We start from the raw sequence: 22410 nt of genomic DNA, 5'->3' as shown, positions 1-22410 counted from the left end.
CACGTACCTGGGTTGCAAGTCCCATGAGTGGGAGGCAACCAATCCATGTGTCTCTGTAACATCAATGTTTCTCTCTCTCTCTTTCTCCCTTCCCCCTTCCTTCCCCCGCTCCCCTCCACTTTCTCTAGAATCAATGAAAAAAATATCCCCACTCCTTGAATGAGGACAAAGACAAAGAGGTTATATGCCTGTGGCATGACTACTCACCATGACCTACCCAGTTAGGAATTCATGATCAGATCACTCTGTGAGGTTACATTTGGTCACTGGACTTGTCGGTTTTATCATAGGATCCTCTTTTCGTTCACAAAAGAAACAACATAAAAACACTATCATCCCCATTTTACTGACAAGGACACTGAGGTCCAGAGAGGAGGGAAATGTTGGCAAAAGTCACAATGAGAGCTAGGGACTTAAGTTTCAGTCTTCCGATTCCCATCCATGCTCCCTGACTACTCCTCAGTCCACACGAAGTCCCCCTTGTCCGCCTGGAGGGCCTCGGGAAAGCGCCGGAAACCTCAGGTTCCTGGATGTCTATGTGCCCCCTAGAGGCACCTGCAAACCATCGCCATCCTCCACCACACCCCCCGCCAGCAGGGGGCACTGCTGCCATCTCGGTCTCCTTGTGGTGTTCACTTTCCCTCCAGTCCCCGAGGCACTTCCGGCGCCGCGGAACTTTGGTGCCGCGGGACGCGCAGCGTGGGGACGCAGGCGCGCCAGGCGGCAGCAGTTGTTTCCGGCCCTGTCGGTGGTCTGAATTGAGTTGCGGCGGCGGAGGAAGAATGGAGACAATTTTAGAGCAGCAGCGGCGCTATCATGAGGAGAAGGAACGGCTCATGGACGTCATGGCCAAAGAGATGCTCACTAAGAAGTCCACAGTGAGTGGGCCCGGGCAGGGACTCCCTCTGCGGCTGGGCCCCATGCTCGGGGTACCCTCTGAGAGCTTTCCGTGACCCTCAGACTCGCCCCGCTCCCCGCCTCCTCGGGGGCTCCCTCTCCGAGGTCCCGCCTCGGTAACTTCATCCCAGGGCCCAGCGCCCCAGGGGCTGCTGGTTTAGCAGCTAAGACCTAAGCGGGTAAGCTCCGCCCTCGGGCGGCCTTTCCAACTCCAGAACCCCGACTAACGGCGCCTGTGTCTTTCCTCAGCTCCGGGACCAGATCAATTCTGACCACCGCACACGGGCCATGCAAGATGTGAGTGCCCCGCTGCCCGCTTCTGTTTGGGTTGGAATGAGCTGGGAAAGGGAGAGGAGGCGGGGTGCGCGGTCTCTTGAGCCCTGGCCAAAGATCACCAGGTTGGCCAGTCGCGGGTTTTCTGCCTGGAGATGTCCACGCGGCTACTAAGCTTGAGGGTGCTGAACTGCCCTCCCTCACTTCTCTGAATGGGGAGCTCATTCATTCTTCATTACTTGGAAAGACACCCCTTCTTACAGCCTCCTATATCCCATGGATGTGCAAGGAATAGTTCTGAGTAGTCGATTACTCAGGCACAGAAGGTACTCTCTCTTCTCTCCGAAAGAGAACGCACCACTCTGAAGTATTTTTGCTACATTGCCTGCATTTGCCTAGAGATAGTTCAATTTATTACTTTTAGAAAACTAAGCAGAATGTTGACTCTCATTAAAGCTGAGTGATAGGTAAATGGAGGTTTATTATACGGTGCTCTCTTGCATATGTTTGAAATCTGTTCAGAAAGGAATAAAAGACCTAATCAGAGTTACTGAATTCTTAGGAGGTAATTCATGTTACCAATCTCTAGTCCCTTACCTCTAATCCCATATCTAAATTCCTTAATCCAAAATACTCTGAAAACCTTTTTTGTTTGTTTGTTTGGGTAAATATTTGGTGGCAAAACCTGACATGAACTTTATCCCACGTAGTAAATAATGCATAAGTTTTACTGCAGAACTATTAATATTTGTTCCAGATTCCACCAGGGATATTACATAATATATGGTACCTTGCTGAACCTAAAAATTCCAAATTCTGAAACAGATCTGGTTCCAAAAGTTTTAGAGAAGGGACTATGTACCTGCTCCATCCTAAGTTTGAATCTAAAGGAAGCTGTGTGATGTTTTCGCCTGTGTACTCCTCAGTCAAGCTTTTTGAAGAAGCGAAAATCATCTTGGATCACTCTTTTGTCTTTGAGGGTCTTAGGTGGGAACTGCTGTTTAGCATGTGGCTCTCTGTTATGACTCTCTTAGGGCAAGTTAAGCATCAGTTGCATGTAAATATAGGAACTCTCTGCTACCCCTTAAATTAACCTGCTTTTAAAACTAACCAGGAATCAGTGCTATTTATTAAAAGTACCAGAAAGCACAGGCACTCATAATACCATATCTCAAGGTTTCCCTGGACTTTGACTAGAGAGCCCTTCTTGGTTGCTTAGCTCTATAGTTATACAGAGCGCTTCATTCTGATGGGTTTGTGTTTGTCTTTCAGAGGTACATGGAAGTCAGTGGGAACCTGAGGGATTTGTATGACGATAAGGATGGGTAAGTGACAGTCACAGCCAATCCAGGAATTAGTGCTCCATAGGAGCCATGGGTAAAGGACTGACTTTATGCTATATGTTCTCTGGATTTTTTCTGAAATTGCAGGTTACGAAAGGAGGAGCTTAATGCCATTTCAGGACCCAATGAATTTGCTGAATTCTATAATAGACTCAAGCAAATAAAAGAATTCCACCGGAAGCACCCAAATGAGGTATGGCCTTAAAAAGTATTTTCTCCAAACCTGCCTAAGAGCCTACTATAGAAAAGTTGTAAGGAAAATGGAGATGTGCCACTTAGATGTTCCTTAAAAAGAACTTGCTGTTTAGCTGCAGGAAGTGTAGAGTACATCCTACAAATCCAGTTCTTTTAGGATCCCCCTCAGCTTTAAGCCAAATCCATTCTGTTCTTGGGCAGTCCCCAGCCAGTGACTAAACACAGTGGGGGTAATACAGCCTGGCTTTCTGCCCAATATGAGACTTTTTACAAGTAATCTTTGTTCCAGAGTTCCCCGTTGGGTTGCTGAAGATTTCATCCTAACTGTATCACGGTCTAGACTTTCCCTGCCCAGTCCTCCTCTTCCCATTTTAATCTTTCATGGGTATTACTCCCTCCTCCCAATAAATTGCTTGTGCTCTTAACTGTCTTGAAATCTGCTACCTAGGATCCAATTAACACAAAGAGGCTGGATGAAGGTACTCTTACACACTTACGGATGTCTCCCCACCTCCTTTAGAGGGTAGGGTGTAAAGTCTTGCTTACCAAAAGAGAAGACATGAGTACCATTCTGGTGTGTCAACCATATCCCAGCCCTGGTAGAAAGGCGATGAATAAATGGTTATATAACTGATTGGAAAGATGCTCAAGATATACTAAGTAGGAAAAAATAAGTTTATGTGGAAAATAAAATAACCTTACACTGGCTAGTCTGTGCTTGTACAAACACAGGTTGGGGCAAAAGTAGTACTGTAGTTTTTCATATGGAATAATACAATAATTAATAAGTAATCATGTGCTCACAACTATAAACCTACTTTTGCCCCACCTTGTGTATTTAATACCAAGCAGTGGTTTCCAAATTTTTCTGCACGTTTGAATCATCTGGGGATAAATAAAGTACCGCTACCTCCCGGCCGGCATGGCTCAATGGTTGAGCCATAGGTTCAATTCTCAGTCAGGGCACATGCCGGGTTGTGGGCTCGATCCCCAATGTGGGGTATGCAGGAGGCAGCCCATCAATGATTCTATTCTCTCTTGTCTTTGATATTTCTATCTCTTTCTCCCTCTCTCTTCCTCTCTGAAATCAATAAAAATATATTTTTTCAAAAGTACTGATTCCTCCATACAGGTATCAGTACTTTCTCATTTAATTGGTTTCAATGCATCTTTGAAACCAATTTTAACACTCTTTTAGATAATTCTAATGTGCAGCAAAACTTGGAATGGCTGGCATTAAAACTGGTCTGTTAACAGTAGCTATTTCTTTGTAGAATTATTGAAGGGGGACTTTGATTTTTCATTTTGCGTTTTTGTATTTGAGTTTTTGTGAGCACGTGTTACTTTAGCAATATTTAGTCAAACAATACAAAAAAGGAAAAGAAAATGGTAAATGGAAAACAGCAGTAGGCTCTAAAGGAAAATCAAGACCAAATAAAGTGTCAGAAGTCCCACATTCTGTACAGCCCATTTTTGTGATATTGCAAAATTTATGTTGAAAAACCCACCTGAGCATTTCTCTCTTTTTTTTTCATCAGATCTGCGTGCCAATGTCAGTGGAATTTGAGGAGCTCCTGAAGGCTCGAGAGAATCCAAGTGAAGAAGCACAAAGTAAGTAGGACTTAGTTTCCTGTCCAGCACTAGCAGAAGTACAAGTTCCTGACAGCTCAGTTTGCCCTTAGAGCCCTAGAAAACAGGGCCCCGGAGAAATTTTACTGGCTTTCTCTATGCTGGTTTCTCTGAGCTAGCTTGACCTACTAAATTGGCCTTGGACACAGCATCCAACCTTGTGCTAGCCTAGCTCTGATTCACTGGAAGTAGACCTGGAAAGCCGAGGCCTGCTTACTTTGTGAGCCTGGGGAGGACATTTGGGTGAAGGGCTGCTTCATGGAACGAGGAACTAGCAGTCCATTTGAAACGCCAAGTCCAAGAAAATGGTCCTTTAGTGTTTGAATCATTGGTATCTCTGATTCCTTCAGATTTGGTGGAGTTCACAGATGAAGAGGGATACGGTCGTTATCTGGATCTCCATGACTGTTACCTCAAATACATTAACCTGAAGGCCTCTGAGGTAAGACCCAGGAGAGGAGAAAGTGGTTCTGATTCTCAGGGGGAGTCAGGACGCTGGGCTGGGCTCCTAGACCTACAGCAGTTGGTGTCTTCCTTGTTTTGTAACTGTTAGAGAAATATTAAAGAGGTACTGTGGGGTTTTTTTCTTAGACAAACAGTATTCAAAGCCCTGGCCTTTTTGGCTCAGTGGTTAAAGCGTCTCGGGTTCAATTTCTGGTCTAGGGCATGTACCACAGTTGCAGGTTGGATTCCTGGCCCCGGTTGGGGCATGTGTGGGAGGCAACCAATCGATGTGTCTCTCTCACATTGATGTTTCGCTATTTCTCTCCCTCCCTTTCACTCTCTCTAAAAATCAATGGGAAAAAATGTCCTCTGGTGAGGATTAAAAAAAAAAAAGAAACAGTATGCAAAATGTCAGGTTTCTACAGTGAAAACAATAAGCATAGTATTGTATTAATACAGGCATATTTTGCTTTTGTAAAAATAAAAATTTTTAGAAATCTCATGTTACTGTGTTAGGCACATATAGTACATGGTGCATGGAAGATACAAAACAATCTCACCAGCAAAGGGCTATATAATGTCTTTTTTTAAAGACATTACAAAAATAACTTACCACAAGAGATACAATTTAAGGTGACAATCTCAGAAAGGCCTCGAGGAAGTGTGTAAGTTCCTCTTGGAGTTGTGAGGAAATGTCCCAAAAGTCCAGTGACTAAACTTTAAGCTCCATGAGGACAGGTTCCATGTCTGTCTTGTTCTCATACTAGTATGTATCCATCAACTTGGTCTGAAGATGCTCAATAAGTGATTGAATGAGTGAATAAATGCACCTTCCAGGACCTTATTTTAGGATATAGTGGGTGTTAGTATTTAACCAAGTACCTGTACGTGTTCAACAAGTATTTCTTTTAGTTTGCTGTTTATTAACTTGATCTTAATTTGCAGCATTAATTGTGTCTGCTGTTTTCCCCAGTTAGTGTAGGAATACAATGATAGAACAGAAAAAGACTAAAATGAGCCAGGCCTTGTTACTTTAATTTCATTTATTGGAGATTATACTTTAACTTGGTGGGAAAAACTAACTGAAGCTCTCGTCACCTCTCTTCTTTCCAGAAGCTGGATTATATCACGTACCTGTCTATCTTTGACCAGTTATTTGACATTCCTAAAGAAAGGAAGAATGCAGAGTACAAGAGGTAAGCATTACTAGCTTCTAGGCCTCTAGTGGATTTGATTAGATTATTTGATGTGAAAAATTGTTGCCTGAAAGGCCTTCATGAATGACTCAGGTTTATTAAAGGATAGGGATTTTGAAGGATGTGGTTTTTAAACCTTTATAATATTCTGGTTCTGGAAGAATGTGTGTCTATGAGCATATCTGCAAACTTATACCCACACTGTTCTTAATTTTGCCTCTGTCTTTGGAGTTTACTGGGAAAAATTAAACTTTCTCAGATTGTGACTAAAGTGAAGTGCTTGGGTCTGATGTATAGATGTTAACTTTTGTTTGTGTTATACCTCTGGTTAGTGATAAGGTTTTATTCTTACCTGAAGTAAATTAAATTTAAAAAATATTTGTACCTGAAATCTTTTATGTGTGAGTTTAGACTTTAGTGTTTAGAATTAAGTTATAAGAAAACAAGAAGATATAGGAGAGGTCAGAATCAAGATGACATGATAGGAAAAAAGTCAATTGTAAGCTCATTTTAAAACATAGGAGTATTTTTAAAAATTTTAAGTATATTTTACAGGGCATAACAATATATCAGAAATGGAAACCCTCTTTGCTTTTCTGTATTGCTGTTCGTCTGTAGATACTTGGAGATGCTGCTTGAGTACCTTCAGGATTACACAGATAGAGTGAAGCCCCTCCAAGATCAGAATGAACTTTTTGGGAAGATTCAAAATGACTTTGAGAAGAAGTGGGAGAATGGTACCTTTCCGGGATGGCCGGTGAGCTTCAGTGGGGGTGTGGGTGGAGGACATGCCAGAGAATTAAAGTAACTATTTTACTTTAATCTTGAGCCTCTGCTTTAGGGCATTGTATGCTGATCCCTCAGGGTCAGTGGTGACCATGAGGAGTTCTCTGCCCAGTGTGATAGGTTTTCTCTGTGTACTTTGGAATGAGATTGCTCCAGGTCCACTTGCCATTGGCTAGGCTCAGGGTTTGCATCAACCATGTCATTACTGCTGTATTTATCCATTCCTGCTGACCAAGAACAGATAAATTATGTGCTAGAAATCTCTACTATGTATTTTCACAAATCCTGGGGATAAACTTGAGTTTTCCTGAACTCTCAGGAAGAGAGAATGTGCCGTCAGTTGTTTTTTTGTTTTTGCTCTGTTCTTGTAGGAATTTGATTCTTATTCATACACTAGAGGCCCGATGCACGAAATTTGTGCAAGAATAGGCCTTCCTTCCCCCGGCTGCTGGCACCGGCTTCCCTCCGGCCGCTGGGACCCGCGGTTGGTGGCCTGGGACTCCCTCTGCGGGGCAATCATGAGGCGATGGCCGAGCCCCCAACCAATCGCATCACACTGTCTTGGCTGGCTTGGCGCCAGTGGTTGTCATAGCGTGGTCCCGGATGGTTGTCCAGATGGTCCTCCGGATGGTCGTTCCGCTGTTCAGTCAATTTGCATATTATGCTTTTATTATATAGGATATATATAAGAACAGGGCCAACTGGCACCTGGTAATTTAGCTGCTCCCTTGCCTTCATTCTAAACCTCGATCTTAAACATTGTGTTGTTGTTCTTGCCAGAAAGAGACAAGCAGTGCCCTGACACATGCTGGAGCCCATCTTGACCTCTCTGCTTTCTCCTCCTGGGAGGTATGTTTTCCTTAGCCAATGTACTGGTCTTGCCTGTTCCCTTTTCCAAGGGACCAATTTCCTGTTTTTAATGCCATGGACTTACTATGGTAAGACACCAGTTCCACACTAGCCAGTGCTCAGTGGTTAGAGCATAGGCATGAGACTGAAGGGTCTCTGGTTCAATTCTGGTCAAGGGCACATACCTCAGTTATATCCTTAGGTGAGGATTAACAAAAAAGAAAAAGACCAGTTCCTGGGACCAGGCATCTAGAAGAATATGGAAAAAGGGAAAGGGAAAAAAAAAAACTTAAACCTAAGTATTTTGAAAACTGTGAAATAATAATTCAGGCTCTATTCAGCTGTAGTGGAAGTAATGGAACACTGCCAGTATCGTTATTTGTGAACTTGACCAGAGTCCATCCTTTGGAGAGGGTGAGCTTACTGCTAGGACAGTGGTCGGCAAACTGCGGCTCGCGAGCCACATGCGGCTCTTTGGCCCCTTGAGTTTTTAGCAAAGGCCAGCTTACGAGTACCCTAATTAAGTTAATAACAATGTACCTACCTATATAGTTTAAGTTTAAAAAATTTGGCTCTCAAAAGAAATTTCAGTCGTTGTACTGTTGATATTTGGCTCTGTTGACTAATGAGTTTGCCGACGACTGTGCTAGGAGGCTGGCTGTGGAAAGTATGGTGTTGCCACAGCTTCAGGAATAGCCATATCACCAGCCTCCTAAGACCTAAGTTTGAGCATTTGTTGTTTATCAAAATCTATTTAAATAAAGTTGTAACTTGTCTCTTTTTTATGTAGGAGTTGGCCTCCCTGGGTCTGGACAGATTGAAATCTGCGCTCCTAGCTTTAGGCCTGAAGTGTGGCGGGTAAGAGACTGGTTTTTCCTTCATAACTGTCCCATTGACTGTGTTTGCATGATCTTCTGCATGGCTCTGATACCATTCTTTCTCTCACCCCTCCCTCCCTACTGCAGAAATAAGCAGGCCTGTATGATAAAGTAATCCTGAAATCCTTTCCCCTGTCTCCTTAGGACCCTAGAGGAGCGAGCCCAGAGGCTATTCAGCACCAAAGGAAAGTCCCTGGAGGCGCTGGACACCTCCCTGTTCGCCAAAAACCCCAAGTCAAAGGGCACCAAGCGGTGAGTGGCGGGGGCAGCACCGCGGCTTACAGTTTTAAGATGTCATTTCCGTGAAGCCTGCTTTATCGCCATTACTGATCCATAGAGGTCCATTCTGCTCCTTTTCTCTGCTGACGGCAGGAAGTGCTGTCCTTGTTATAAACCGGGCACAGTTTGTACTCAGGCGGGCAAGTGGGGAAGTCTCTGATGTTGAAATTGCTCTAGGTACCTTTATTTTACATTAATAGCTTATGGATAGGTTCAAAAAATACTTTCCTAAGTATATTTTTCTTTTTTTTTTAAAGATATGTTTTTATTGACTTGAGAGAGAGGAAGGAAGAGGGAGAGAGAGATAGAAACATCAATGATGAGAGAGAATCATTGATCAGCTGCTTTCTACATGCCCCCTACTGGGGATCAAGCCTGCAACCCAGGCATGTGCCCTGACTGGGAATCAAACCATGGCCTCCTGGTTCATAGGTCGATAATCAGCCACTGAGCCACACCAGCTAGGCCTAAATCTATTTTTCTTAATGACAGTTGAATCTGTTCTTGAACCACATGCTTATACAGGCTATTTTTTATTTTATTTTCTAATTCACACAACAACGCTGAAAAGTACTTGTCATCCTAATTATTTTTACAGTTGGTAACTCAGAAAAAGTTACTAAGTAGCAACGTCTAGGATTTGGGCCCAAATCTGCCTGTTCTGGAGCTCACTTTCTCTACCACATTTCCTTTGTAGATTATAATGATGGAAATTTAAATATCCAGGTACGTCCTCCACTTTCTGAATGAGGTCAAAGGAAGCTTCCATGCATTCCCAGAAATAACCTCAGTACTTCTATCAGCGCGTCCTGAGCTCAACAGAGCATTTGCTTTCACAGCATATTTCTTGTGTGTTTATGATCTTTAATGCACCTGTCAAATACATGTTCTCAGGTACAGAGAACAAGGCGTTGGTTAAAAGAACCCTTGAGTGATACCGCTTGTTTTTTGTTGTTAGAGACACTGAGAGGAACAAAGACATTGCTTTCCTCGAAGCCCAGATCTACGAATATGTGGAGATTCTTGGGGTGAGTAACTGACTCTGGTGAGGGCTATAAATGCTACAAGGTATGGGAGTATGAGAAATATGAACTCTTAGGATTTTTTTCTAGGATTGAAGGAGGAGGAGGAGGTGTTAAACTAGGTCAGCAGAAAATGGAGTTCTCTCAGGGGACTTGGCCCTTTGGTGAGGTCCTGCTCTGTTCTTAGGTGTCTGTTGTTAGGTGATATTCCCAAGCCTGCCCAATTCCCATGAGGCTGGACAGAGAGAATAGACTCCCCTCTCAGTATAGTGTTCAGAGTGGTGCGGATTCTTTGCCTGAGCTCCCGAATATACTCAGGGGGTAACCCAAGAAGCAGACACTCAAAAGGCAAGTAAGAGAAAGGCTAATCCCAGCAGCTTTTCAGGTATAACTAACTGACTATGAAGAGGCGTTACATGTTTACACGATTGTGAGAAACTTATTGGAGCTGGTACAAAGCTGTCTGTAAGCTGTTCCTTGAATATTCTTTTAAGGAGCTGGAGGTTGGTTGGGGTGGGAAAGGCCTAACCTGACCAGGATGCTTATCTCAGAAAGAAGAGGGAGGAGTCAGAGGAAAGTTGTTCTCTTTTAGGGATAGAAGGTGAAGGAAGGGCAGCACTCACCCAGAGAAGATGGCCAGTGTCCCTGCAGTAGCCCAGAGCCTTTCCCTTTTCAGTGCTCACGTGGTGTATTGAGTGGATGGCTCTGGCTCAGATGGCTTGTTTATGTGTCTGTCAGTTGCCATGGATGTTTTCATTCTGCTCTGTTTGAAGACCACACATAATAGCTTCAAATCTAGAGTCACCTGTTGGTTCCCTCTATTACAGCTGCTTTCACTAAAAGGAGGCTAGCCAGACATTGGACACTGGGGACAGTTGTGTTTTCCACAGTGAACTTGGGCGTTGCTATGTTGGCAGCCATTCAAATTTCCACTCCTCTGAGGATGACTGGGAGGCTAATTTGTGTCCTTGACAATAAGGTGTATCCACTACATTCTCCCTCCTTTGAGAGCATTTTGATTTTCCTGTCAGAAGGTGGCGCCATTCTCTTTGGAATTCCAGAGAAACTGGTTTCCAGTAGTTGCTCTCTTTAAGTCCTGATATGATTTCTGTCAGTATCACCATTTATTTACATCTATTGGTTTTCAGACATTGTGTTGAATCTTTGGGTGCAGTAGTGAAGATGACACAGATTTCTGCCCTTGTTGAAATACCCACTTTGTGAGAGACAGATAAATGAGATGTGTTGTAATACATGTATTGAGTTTTCTAAGAAATATTTCAGGTAGAGGAAATGGTAAGCATGAAAAATTTGGTGAGTTATTTTAGAAATTTGGACTTTGTCCTTTAAACAGTAGAAATCCAGTAAAAGTTCTTTGTGCTGAGTGTACCTTTAGGTTGGTTATTTTAAGCAGATAAATCTGGGAACAGAATGGAAGCTGGACTGGAATGAGGAGAGACTCAGGGCAAGTTAGAAGCTTCTCATCTTAGTGAGGGCATTACCAGAAGGAAGGAGGAGAAAGGACTGGCTCAGGAAAGAGTTCAGAGACTTTGTCTTCCGTTGTTCTGTGGTAGTCTGTGGCCTCAGGTGAGTAATTTAGGCAAGTGGCATAGAACCTTTGACTTTCTCCTCTGGGATCAGGGAAGGCCTGCTGATAGGAGCTTCGACACAAAGGCAGAGCTTCCCTTTATTCTACGAGAAAGAAAACCTTGTCCTTGGGAGCGAGGGGTCAGCAAGGGTTTCGAGAAAAGAGGAAATTTGCCTTCTTGTTTTTCACTACTTTTCTCTGACTTCCCTTTTCATTTATGGACCTGACTTAGGAACAGCGACATCTCACTCATGAAAATGTCCAACGCAAGCAGGCAAGGACAGGAGAAGAGCGAGAAGAAGAAGAGGAAGAGCAGATCAGTGAGAGTGAAAGTGAAGATGAAGAGAACGAGATCATTTACAACCCCAAAAACCTGCCCCTGGGCTGGGATGGCAAAGTAAGTCCCAGCATGCCCGTCTTTCTCCCCATTTCCCATTTTGGAAGCAGACGCAGACACTCCTGAGACTGTTCTGTTCTCATTTCTTGCAGCCCATTCCCTACTGGCTGTATAAACTCCACGGCCTAAACATCAACTACAACTGTGAGATCTGTGGGAACTACACCTACCGAGGACCCAAGGCCTTCCAGCGGCACTTTGCTGTAAGGAGTTCAGAGCCATTTCTCTGGACACAGAAGTACAAAACCTGAGTCTTAGCGAAGAGGACAGGAGCAGCCTGAGAGGGTCACAGCTTAAGGGAAGCACGGAGGATTGGGTCCGAAGTCCGGCATGCGGCACTGAGCCTTTGGCCAGGGCTCCCGACACAATTTGTGGAGGAATTCTGTCTTAGATCAATCTCGACTCCTTAGTCATTTCTCTTCCCCATTGCTAATAGAACCAAGGAAGGGGCTGACTGCCTCCTCCTTCGAGTCTTTTTTTTTTTTAATCCTCACCCTAGGATATGTTTTGGTGTTTTGGTATTTTGTTTTTATTGATTTTAGAGAGAGAAGAAGGGAGAGAAAGAGAGAGAAACATTGATGTGAGAAACACCGGTCAGGGCTCCTTCTTTGAGTCTTAAATGGGCCTTTGCCTTTTCAGAAGAAAAAAAACCTAAAGGGACGATATTTATCAAGCTATTCTTGAGACAAGGCATTATCTGGGTGGTACTCCAGTAAGTGGATTCACCCTTGTTTTGTTTCGGTCTTCACATCTTAGTACTTGGAAGGAAATTTTACAGAATGGAAAAGACTTGCAAGACCAAGGATGGCAAATTTGTGTGAACTCCCTCCTTCAGACATACATATTGCTAATTGGTCCTGGGTCTTTTGTGCTGAGCCCCTGAGTAGTCTGAATCTTTCTCAACACCACTTCCAACGAATTGGAATTGGCATCCCTTAGCTGAAACTGTCATTGCGTCAGCATCTCTCCCTGCTCTCTTTCATATCCTTGCTTATATCTGGTAAACAGTCTTCTTTACTTATAAAGGCGGCACTGACCTGCGACCAGTAACCCTTAATCATACTGATGGTGGGGATTGCATGTGAAGTGACTAGACTTGTGATGTTTTTCTGTGGACTTGACACAGGTTTTGTCTGAAGGACTAGATCTGGGATATAGATTTCATAAACCAGCCCAGTGAGGTAAACAGTGCAACGCTGCTTTGCTTTATCTGCCTCTTGTCAGTTGTAGCCAGCTGTTTACAAACACGAACCTAAAAAAATGCAGCCTTTAAGTGAAGTCTTTTGTAAGGGTCAGGTTAGGGCCTATGAGGTGAGTGGAATGAGTGCTCTTTGTTCAGCTGTTTCCACTTCACATTGTCCTTTTGTTCTCTCCTTCCAGGAATGGCGTCATGCTCATGGCATGAGGTGTCTGGGCATCCCAAACACTGCCCACTTTGCTAATGTGACACAGATTGAAGATGCTGTCTCTTGTAAGTAAACTTGATTCTTTCCTAAGCCTGACCAAGTGGCCACTCCTACAGCTCACTGGCCCACCCCCTCGTGTATCCAGGCCGAAGGGCAGCTTGTGGATATGTGACAGCTACTACAGTCATACGTTGCTGCATGTTTGAGGGTCAGCAGTACTGACTGTTTCTCTCTAGAGAAGAGTCCTATGCTGAGTATAAAACAGGGCTTTTAACCAAGGTCTCTGAATGCTATATGCAAGATTTTGAGTGAATGGGCATATGTATTAAGCACCGCTGATATGAAGGAAGAAATAGTATTGGTTTCAAGAAGCTTATTTCTGAGTGACAGATCAGATACACAGAAACACAGCAGCAAAATACCTCTTGGAGAAAGAGCGAAGGGACGCACGTCAGGGATTGTGTTAAAGCACCGAGGGACCTGTTCTGCTTTCTGTTTGTCTGGCAGTGGGAGCTTTTACTGCCACTGGCATCTTCCTTGCAGGCTTTTCTTTTAGTTTGTCTCTCATCTGTCATGTTTTCGCTTTCAGCTGGTTAGATCGAGAAGAAATGAATTTCATCACTCAGCTTTGGTAAATTTCAGGCTCTCATTCTCAAGTGTACATGTCACTCTACTCAGCTGCTTAGTCAGCTCACCTTTTCTCCCATCTCTGGGGCTGTTGAAATCCTCCATGCCCAGACGCGGTCCCATTCTTTTCTAATTGTTTTCAGATCCCTCTTAACTGGTCCACAGTTTCCTACATCCCTTTTCTTTAAGATAATTATGACAATATTTCCAATCTCCAGTATTTTAGTACCACTCTGGGTTGGATTCTTTTTTTTTTTTTAATTTCTTTATTGATTAAGGTATCACATATTTGTCCTCATCCCCCCATTCCCATCCCACACCCCTCCCCATGCATGTCCCCACCCCCCTGTTGTCCTTAACCACTGGTTAGGCTCATATGCATGCACACAAGTTCTGGGTTGGATTCTTGAATGGCTTGAACAAAGACTGAGACAGGGTCCCACATATTATCAGGACCTGAAGGCTTCAGCTAACTTAAAGCAATTATCTAGGAAGGGAAAGATGATTACTTGAGCATCTATATGCTGGGCCAGAGCTAAATACTTTCTCATGTATTGTCTCAGTTATTATATCTTTAACCCTTCTTGGCTTCAACTTTGTCTCTGGGATATTTCTTCTAATCTTGTCAAGTTTAGAGATTGTCCTACTTGATGGGAAATGTGGAAGCATATAGGAAGTTAATAGGTGTGCCTTCTCATCTTCATCTATTAATATTTTATCATTTTCCCTCTCTGGCAGCAGACCTGTCCTGTCTGTTCCACGTAGCGCTTTGTCTTGAGAGTGCACCTTCCTGACACGGTTCTTAGAGATTTCAGTCGTTCTTTCTCTGGTTTTGTATCTGTCCCGTTTGTGTACATGGTGATCACCCCTCTGAAGCTGTGGTGGCATCTGTAGATGTCTTCCCCCGTTTTGTCTTCATTGGGATAATTGTTATTGAACTGTCAGGATTCTTCTTTTAATGTCTCCGTTTTGTTGAACCATCTTATCTGTCAGACTCTTTGGTCATGGAATTTCACCTTTTATTTTCCCCTCTAAAGTCTTTGAAATATATTCACCCGACTTTAAGTAAACATATTCGGTAATGTCTGGTGTTCCCTTTTTATTCTATCACAGCGACTTTCAACCGTTTTCATCTTATGGCACACATAAACTAATTCTACGGCAAAACAAAAATCGATTATATTTTCTAGCTCATCTGACAAAATAAAAATAGGTATAATTTTGATTCATTCACACCAGACAGCTATTGTTGTGTTGCTGTTGTCCTTTTTTTATTTTACAGTCTAAGGGAAAAGAGGTCAGTGCCCCTAACTAACTAGTCAGGTGTTGCATATTTTAAACATTCTTGTGGCACACCAGATGAAAATCACTACTCATCATGAACTTTAAGACAGTAAGGTCACTTTTGCCAATAATTCCCATAGGTTGTACCACATTTACTTCTTTCTTGGAGAGTATCTGTTATTCTAAGAGGTCTTTGGTTTATTTGAGTCAATGTTTCTTTTACAGGAAAGCAAAGATTATGGTAAATTTGCAATGGAGGTGTGTACAGGTGGTCCAGAACCAAAATTCTAGTTTGGGGCAAGCAAAAGCTTCAAGAGCAGAGTCATCCAGGGGAACCCTAATGTGGGGGAGGGAACGGGGGGAGGTTGTAACACTGTGTAGCCACTGAATACTCAGTCTGCCCTTTTCTCTCCTCCCCCCCCCCACCCCCCCTGCAGTGTGGGCCAAGCTGAAACTGCAGAAGGCATCAGAACGATGGCAGCCTGACACTGAGGTGAGTGCTAATGTTCCAACAGGAACAGCATGAAATGATAGAGCCCCCCATCACCATGTAGAGGGGAAAATGGTCCCTGGGCCCAGCTGGTGTGGTTCAGTGGTTGAGTGTCAACTCTTGCACCAAGAGGTGGCAGATTCGATTCCTGGTCAGGGCACATGCTCGGGTAGGGCTGTGCAGGAGGAGGCAGCCAATCAATGTTTCTCTCTCATCAATGTTTCTATTTTTCTCTCTCCTTCTCCCTTCCTCTCTTGTAAAATCAATTTAAAAAATACTTAAGCCCTAGCCAGTTTGGTTCAGTGGCTAGAGGGTCGGCCTGCGGACTGAAAGGTTCCAGGTTCAGTTTCAGTCAAGGGCACATGCCCGGCTTGTGGGCTTGATCCCCAGTGTGGGGCGTGCAAGAGGCAGCCAATCAGTGATTCTCTCCCATCATTGATGTTTTCTATCCTTCCCTCTCCCTTCCTCTCTGAAATCAATTAAAAAAAAAAAAAAAATTAAAGAAGGATGTGATGCCCTAACCAGTTTGGCTCAGTGGATAGAGTGTCAGCCTGCGGACTCAAGGGTCCCAGGTTCGATTCCGGTCAAGGGCATGTACCTTGGTTTTGGGCCCCCTACTGGGGATCTAGAAGTTAGGTACCATTCTAGATCCCCAGTAGGGGGTGTGCAGGAGGCAGCTGATTGATGTTTCTCTCTCATCGATGTTTCTAACTCTCTTTCCCTCTCCCTTGCTCTCTGTAAAAAAATCAATAAAATATATTAAAAAAAAAAAAAAGGATGTGACACATAGTATTAGAGTCTTTTTAAACACCTCCCAACACGAATGAAAAAGGGCGTCCTTTATTCATACTTCTTTAAAAAAAAAAATGGTCCCTGATTCACTGCAATACAGAGTATAATATGACAATATCTATAAATTGGCTCTAGACATGTCAGCCTAATTTATTAGTGATATTAAGTACATGAGACTTTTTTTTTTTTTTAATGCATCAGACTTCAAATCTGTGTCTTAAGATCAGTTATATTCTCCCACTGAAATTTTTTTTTCACCACCAGCATCTCCTTCAATAACACATGAAAGATTGTATGACAGGGAATTGGGGGATCTCCTGAAATTTTGAAGTGGCAAGCAGGAGTACCCTAGGTCAATGGTTTTCAATATTTGTTTTTTTAGTAACAAACGCTCTTTCCACACTGTAACGTAGAATTCCTGTATATAAGATAGAAGAAAACAGAACTGCTCTGGAAGTGGGGAAGCTCGGCCTGCGTGGCCTCCCTTTCAACCTTCCTGACTGCAGTGGCCTCTTGGGCAGAAACCTAGGATTCTTGGGAACCGTTTGAACTGTTGTCTTAGGTCAGCCTTTCTCAACCAGGGTTCCACATCTTAAACACAGGAAGTGATTCGAATGAACGACTTTATCATATGTGCCAAGGATGGGTCACAAGAGGGACCGTTCTAGATCCCCAGGAGAGAAGTTAGTTCATTACACAGAGTGGGTGCCTTCAGGCAGTGGGGCTTAATTCTCTTCCCAAACCCCAGCTGAGAAGGGCTATCTTAGATGAAGGCCATGGACCCCGGCCAGGGTGAGCTTGGGTAACCAGACATTGGTTCCAAACATTTCTCCCAGGAGGCCTAGCTAACTGTATCCCTTCTTTTTTAGGAAGAGTATGAAGACTCCAGTGGGAATGTTGTGAATAAGAAGACATATGAGGATCTGAAGAGACAAGGACTGCTCTAGTGTTCAGGAGTGTATTTCAGCTTTGGGCTTGCCCAGGCTCCCCTGAGATCTGCTTTTTCTATTTCTCCCGACCAAATGCTCCTAAAGACTCTTTGCTACTTAGTCTTACGGTCTAGCATGCATCTTGTAGAGACAAGGCATGCGGCAGATTGTAGGGTTGAGATGAGTTTTATCTTTGTTTTATATAAAAAAAAAAAAACATTGTCAGAAAATAAAACCAGCCTTTGTTCTGAATGTGTATTGTTCTGAAGCCCTGGATTATGGACTAACTCATCCTTTAGCTCTGAACACATCCCTACCACTTTCTCATACACTTCAGTAGCAACTAAGGTTTAATGAGCACCTATTAGGTTACAAATGTTACCCTAACTCAGTGGCTCTTCCACAAAATACCACGGCCTGGGTGAGTCTATTTTGAAGAAGTGGCGTTAGTTTAAAAAATTTGGCTCTCAAAAGAAATTTCAGTCGTTGTACTGTTGATATTTGGCTCTGTTGACTAATGAGTTTGCCGACCACTGCCCTAGCTATATCTGACCTAACCTCTTGCCCCACTTCCTCAAATGAGCATCATCCCAGGATAAGTCCTGCCCCTGTCAGCCATTCATGCACAGGCTAGGGAAAGATGGGAAGAGTGAGCCAGGGCTCTGCCAGGGACAAAGTTGTTGGCACTAAGTTTTCTGTTTTTATTTGCCTGAAGGAGTTAGGCTGTTTGGAATGGGCTGTAGGCCCTGCCCCTTCCCCAAGCCTCAGCAGCCTAGCACATGATGGAACAGGCGAGCAGTGACTTTCCCGCTTGCTAGTTCACAACGAGAGTCTTACCCTGTTTCTTCTGCAAGATCTCTCCTTGACTGAGGAGTGGCTAGCCTTTTGTTGCCCAAGCCCAGGTAGCCAATATTTGGGTGGAGTTGAGCCCTGGCCCCAGGAGCTGAATCTGGTATCCCAAGTGGAAAGAACTAGGAGAGCCGAGGGCACTGGTCTGCCCACTGGCACAGTTGTCTGAACAGGGGAACCTTGGGCACTCCAGAACAGGATTTCCCCGAGGCCCCCTCTGCCCCTCAGCCCTTGGATTTTCGGTTTGTTTGTAATGCATGTACTTGTAGCTGGCCCTCGCCATCACACTTTCCTATTGCCCTAGTCATCTCCGTGGCAATAGGGCTTCACCACCCCTGCCCCTACAGCACTTCACTCTCAGTTGGTATTTTCCTTCCTGGTTCAACCCATCCCTTGGGCAACTCCTCACATGCTCTGTGCTTTGGCTCCTCCAGGTGCTTAAAATCCCAGTAGGACAACCTCTTCAGGGGCTGAGCTCCTGAAGCAGAGTGAGTGGGTAATTAAACCTAATTGAGCCAACTAGAAACGGTGATTACCGAAAACTAGCCCGAAGTGCAAGGAGACATTGCCATTTGGGAAAAGAGTGAAACAGGCCTTAGAAATGAGAAATGTGGGGAGGAAGCGTCCCTCCAGCCTGCCTGTTGGAGCAATAGCAGCATCGGGGCTCCCAAGAAACACAGCTGTCATATTCCTCTAGGAGTGGGTGCCCGGGCCTCCAGGTTAGCTCAGTATCCCAAGAACCTGTTTTTCTTCTTTACAGTGTGGAAGGGAGATGGGACCAGGTTCTGAGGAGTTCTTGCCCAGATAACAAACTATGCAGCTGAGCAGACTTGGAGGAAACCTAGGGCTTCCCTATCATAGCAAAGACTTCTTCATTTGTTACATTCACCCAAATATTCTTTTAGTGCCTTCCATGTGCACTAAAGGTTTGCAGATCTTGCGGATTAGGTGGAGGTGAGAAAGTGGGAGCAGAACCAGAAGTAAGGAGGTTCAATAACAACCTCGTGGGCTGGCAGGAGGAGCCACGTGCCCAGCGCCATCCAGCTCCGAGGGGCACAGAGCTGTTAGGGAGGTTCAGGCAAAGTTGGCACCAGAAGAGCTTTCCCGAGGTGACTCCTCAAAATCTGGACTTTGGGGTTCTGCTATGGGGAGACCAGGATTCCAGCTGAGCCCACAGACCAGGCTGGGGAAGGAATGGAGGGTTGCTTTTTCTTGGTTTAGGTCAGTAGGTCTTAATCATTTTGGGATCAGAGATTCCTTTGAAACTACAACGATAACTGTGGACTTTCTCCCTGGGAAAATACATGCATCACTTTTCTGCACAGAATTGTAGGGGTTCATGAATCTCCCGAAGTCCATCCTTGGCTCCTGAGTCTTGTCAGAACTTCTCCCATAGACATAGAGACTGAACCTCTGCCTGGGCGCTTCCTGCTGAGAACAGGTGACTCCCTCTTCCAGGAGGAAAGCTGCCCATCAGAGAAGCTGCAGGACTCAGCCTGCCCCTCCCAGCCCAGGCAGGAAGCATCTGGGAAGTCCTTTCTGGGACTGGCCCCCACACTCATGCTGCTGACCTCCCTGGAGCAGGAGTCTCCTCACCACATCTGGCAGGGTCCAGCCTCAACTGCTCATCCCTTCCTCCATTTTCCTCCTGTTCCCCGCTTGTGCTGGAAGGGTCTACAAAGGGAACACTAAAGGTAACCATGTGTAGGGGAAGTGAGGGGCAAAGTTCTGAGATTTTCCTCCCCCCTGAATGTTTTTGTTGTTGTTGTTGTTGTTGTTGTTGAATACTTGGAATAATAGCTACCTCTTCCCTCATCCATTGAGTCCTGCCAGCAGACTCACCTCAGAGTTCTCGTGCTGGGAATGGGCCTGTGACCTCTCCTCACATACTTCTCTTTCCACTGCCAGCCAGTTCTCCATTCCAGGAGGGCTCTGGGAGGACACTGCCCTCCCCTCCCTCCGATCTCTTCTGAGATCCCTTTCCACCTGCCAGGCAAATAAGGCACATCCCAGTGGGATGTTGGGACGGGGGTCCCTTGATCTGTCCAAACTGCCAGTTGGTTTGATTTCCTCCCTCCTGCTACAGTCTGGACATCGGTGGTGCTTCCTTCTTTTGTCTGTGGCCCCTGTGTGTCCCTGGTGGCAGCAACATCCGAGGGAATTCCAGGAGCTGGCAAATGATTGGAGGGGAGGAGGGGCAGCCACCAGCTTCCGGGGCTGCACTTGCTCAGGCACACATGCCCGCTGCCCTCGGCACCTGCAGGTGTGCAGGTAGGTCTATAGCTGGGAGGGGGTGGGGCACAGGGAATAGTCTCTCGAGCCATGGACAGGGGCACAAACTAAAGTAGATGGGCAAGGTAACCATCCAGGCGCTGCTGGATTTCCAATTCTGTTGAGTGTCTGGCCCCCTCACACTCCTGGACTGTCCTTGCAGCCTCATCTACCCACACCAGGGAGGAGGAAGAGGAGCTTTGTGGGAGGCCTGGGCTCTTCCTTCCACAAGGACAGGGGCCTGGGTAGAACCTTTGGGGCCTTCCATTACCCTATTCTCCTTTGGGGATGGAAGTCCCATTGAATAGGTACTAAGTGGATGAGAACTGCTTTTTGCGTGTAGGGAACAGTGGAAGGGCTGAGGTTCCTGGTAGTAAGAAGGGGTGAGGGTGGACAAAGAAGTGGCCCTTATTGCCAAGGGGTCCCATCCTGCCTCACCTCAGCACCCTGAATCCTGAGCACCGCCCCATTCATGCATTGAAGACCACGGCCAGAGGGGCCCAGCCCAGAGTGGACCCCTTCAGCTATCACCTGAGAGAGATCCAAGTGCTGATGGAGGACTACAGCCATGAGAGCAGGGAAACATGCCATTGGCCCTGGGAACCTTGGGGGCTGGGTTGTGCTCAGCCCCGGGGATCTGAACCCTTAAGAACCTGGTCAAAGTGAGCCCTGACTTCTGACCCTCTCTGTGACCCAGGGTTTCCCTGCCCTGGGTTCCAAGGCAGCCTGACATCCCCACCCCATCCCCAGGCCAGGTCCTGTTGGAATCAAAAGAGGCCAGATCAGTGGCAATGGCACCGGATATCCATTTCCTGTCACTGCACCTGCTCCAACTCTGTCTCCCTGGGATGCTGCTGTTGCCATGCCAACGACAACATTCACTCTCAGAGGGGCTGTTCCTAGGCTGCAGGCCCTGTTGTGCCTGCGTCAAAGTCACTAACAGTATGACTTTTGGGAAACAAAAGCTCGGACCCTGGTACCCCTTTCCCCCAACAGTTGACCTCCCCTGCTCCCCAGCCTGTTTATTCATCTGCATAGTGCAATAATGGGACTCTGTTTGCAGCTCTCACCTGGGCTGCCCGGGACTGGTCTTTCATTCTCTCCCGCTCCTGCAGCACCTCAACAGAAGATGTCTCTGGCCACTAGTAGCCATAGGGCTGCTCTACTCAGAGGTAGTTGTCCTCGGCCCAGGGACCCCAGTCTTTCCTGGACTCTGTGACCAACCCTAACCCATGACTACTGCTGGACCCTGGGACTGCCCCTTCTTTGCCCTGACCTCATGACCTCTTCTACTTAACCACTGCATGACCTTTCCTTGACCTGTGGCCCTTGAGCTGCTTACTCCCTGCAGTGGTCCCCTCTCTCCTTTTCCTCTTACCTGTCCTCCTGCTGGCCTTACTGATAGCCCAGAACCTGGTCAGAAGTCAGCTGACCCCTGCTCCTGCCCAGGTAAGCAGCATATGAAGGAGGAAAGAGCCTCCCAAATGCTTCACCCAAGGGCAGGGGTCGGCAAACTCATTAGTCAACAGAGCCAAATATCAACAGTACAACGACTGAAATTTCTTTTGAGAGCCGAAAACCGACTTCTGCACATGGGCCACGAAGTTTCAATCGCACTGTACGTTTCAATCGCACAAATACTTTGTGGAAGAGCCACACTCAAGGGGCCAAAGAGCCGCATGTGGCTCGCGAGCCGCAGTTTGCCGACCACTGCCCAAGGGAATGAGGCCGCAGCGTTCAAACCCTTCCGCAGAAATGCCACCGCTTCCACTGCTCTGGAGAGATGTGCTACCAGGAGGCAAAGTTCTCCAACCCAATGGCAGAGTGTGAATCCAGAGAGCACCACTGTGAGGTGCGGGGGCCGGCGAGGGGGCCGCTGGGGGGCCCAGGCAGGAGGCGGCTATGAGGGCTGCTGCAGGGGTTGGGACGGGGGCCGTTGTAAAGGACTGATGTTCAGGTACATACAGGAAGGTACTGGGAGAGAGA

The 22410-nt window shown here is 45.7% G+C and overlaps 1 protein-coding gene across 1 annotated transcript; it reads left to right on the top strand.

The window, feature by feature from the left end:
• The first annotated feature begins 714 nt into the window (after positions 1 to 714).
• SF3A3 (splicing factor 3a subunit 3) lies at positions 715 to 17550 on the top strand. Its single transcript, XM_008151153.3, has 17 exons — positions 715 to 878; positions 1147 to 1194; positions 2443 to 2495; positions 2601 to 2706; positions 4247 to 4319; positions 4688 to 4779; positions 5895 to 5977; positions 6596 to 6734; positions 7544 to 7612; positions 8403 to 8470; positions 8635 to 8742; positions 9728 to 9797; positions 11612 to 11776; positions 11869 to 11979; positions 13157 to 13247; positions 15531 to 15586; positions 17245 to 17550. The coding sequence occupies exons 1-17, from the start codon at positions 783 to 785 to the stop codon at positions 17320 to 17322; spliced, it is 1506 nt and encodes a 501-aa protein (XP_008149375.1). The 5' UTR covers positions 715 to 782; the 3' UTR covers positions 17323 to 17550.
• Positions 17551 to 22410: the final 4860 nt, after the last annotated feature.

The sequence above is a fragment of the Eptesicus fuscus genome, chromosome 9, assembly GCF_027574615.1.
Source record: "Eptesicus fuscus isolate TK198812 chromosome 9, DD_ASM_mEF_20220401, whole genome shotgun sequence".
Classification (NCBI taxonomy): Eukaryota; Metazoa; Chordata; class Mammalia; order Chiroptera; family Vespertilionidae; genus Eptesicus; species Eptesicus fuscus.
This window is presented reverse-complemented; position numbering and strand designations above follow the sequence as displayed.

What these genes read in the sequence shown, in the direction of transcription:
- SF3A3 (XM_008151153.3), top strand. Translation starts at nt 783, where the DNA reads ATGGAGACAATTTTAGAGCAGCAGCGGCGCTATCATGAGGAGAAGGAA. An exon ending in ACCGGAAGCACCCAAATGAG is followed by an intron (nt 2,707 to 4,246) that starts GTATGGCCTTAA and finishes TTTTTTCATCAG; the next exon opens with ATCTGCGTGCCAATGTCAGT. An exon ending in GTACCTTTCCGGGATGGCCG is followed by an intron (nt 6,735 to 7,543) that starts GTGAGCTTCAGT and finishes TGTTCTTGCCAG; the next exon opens with AAAGAGACAAGCAGTGCCCT.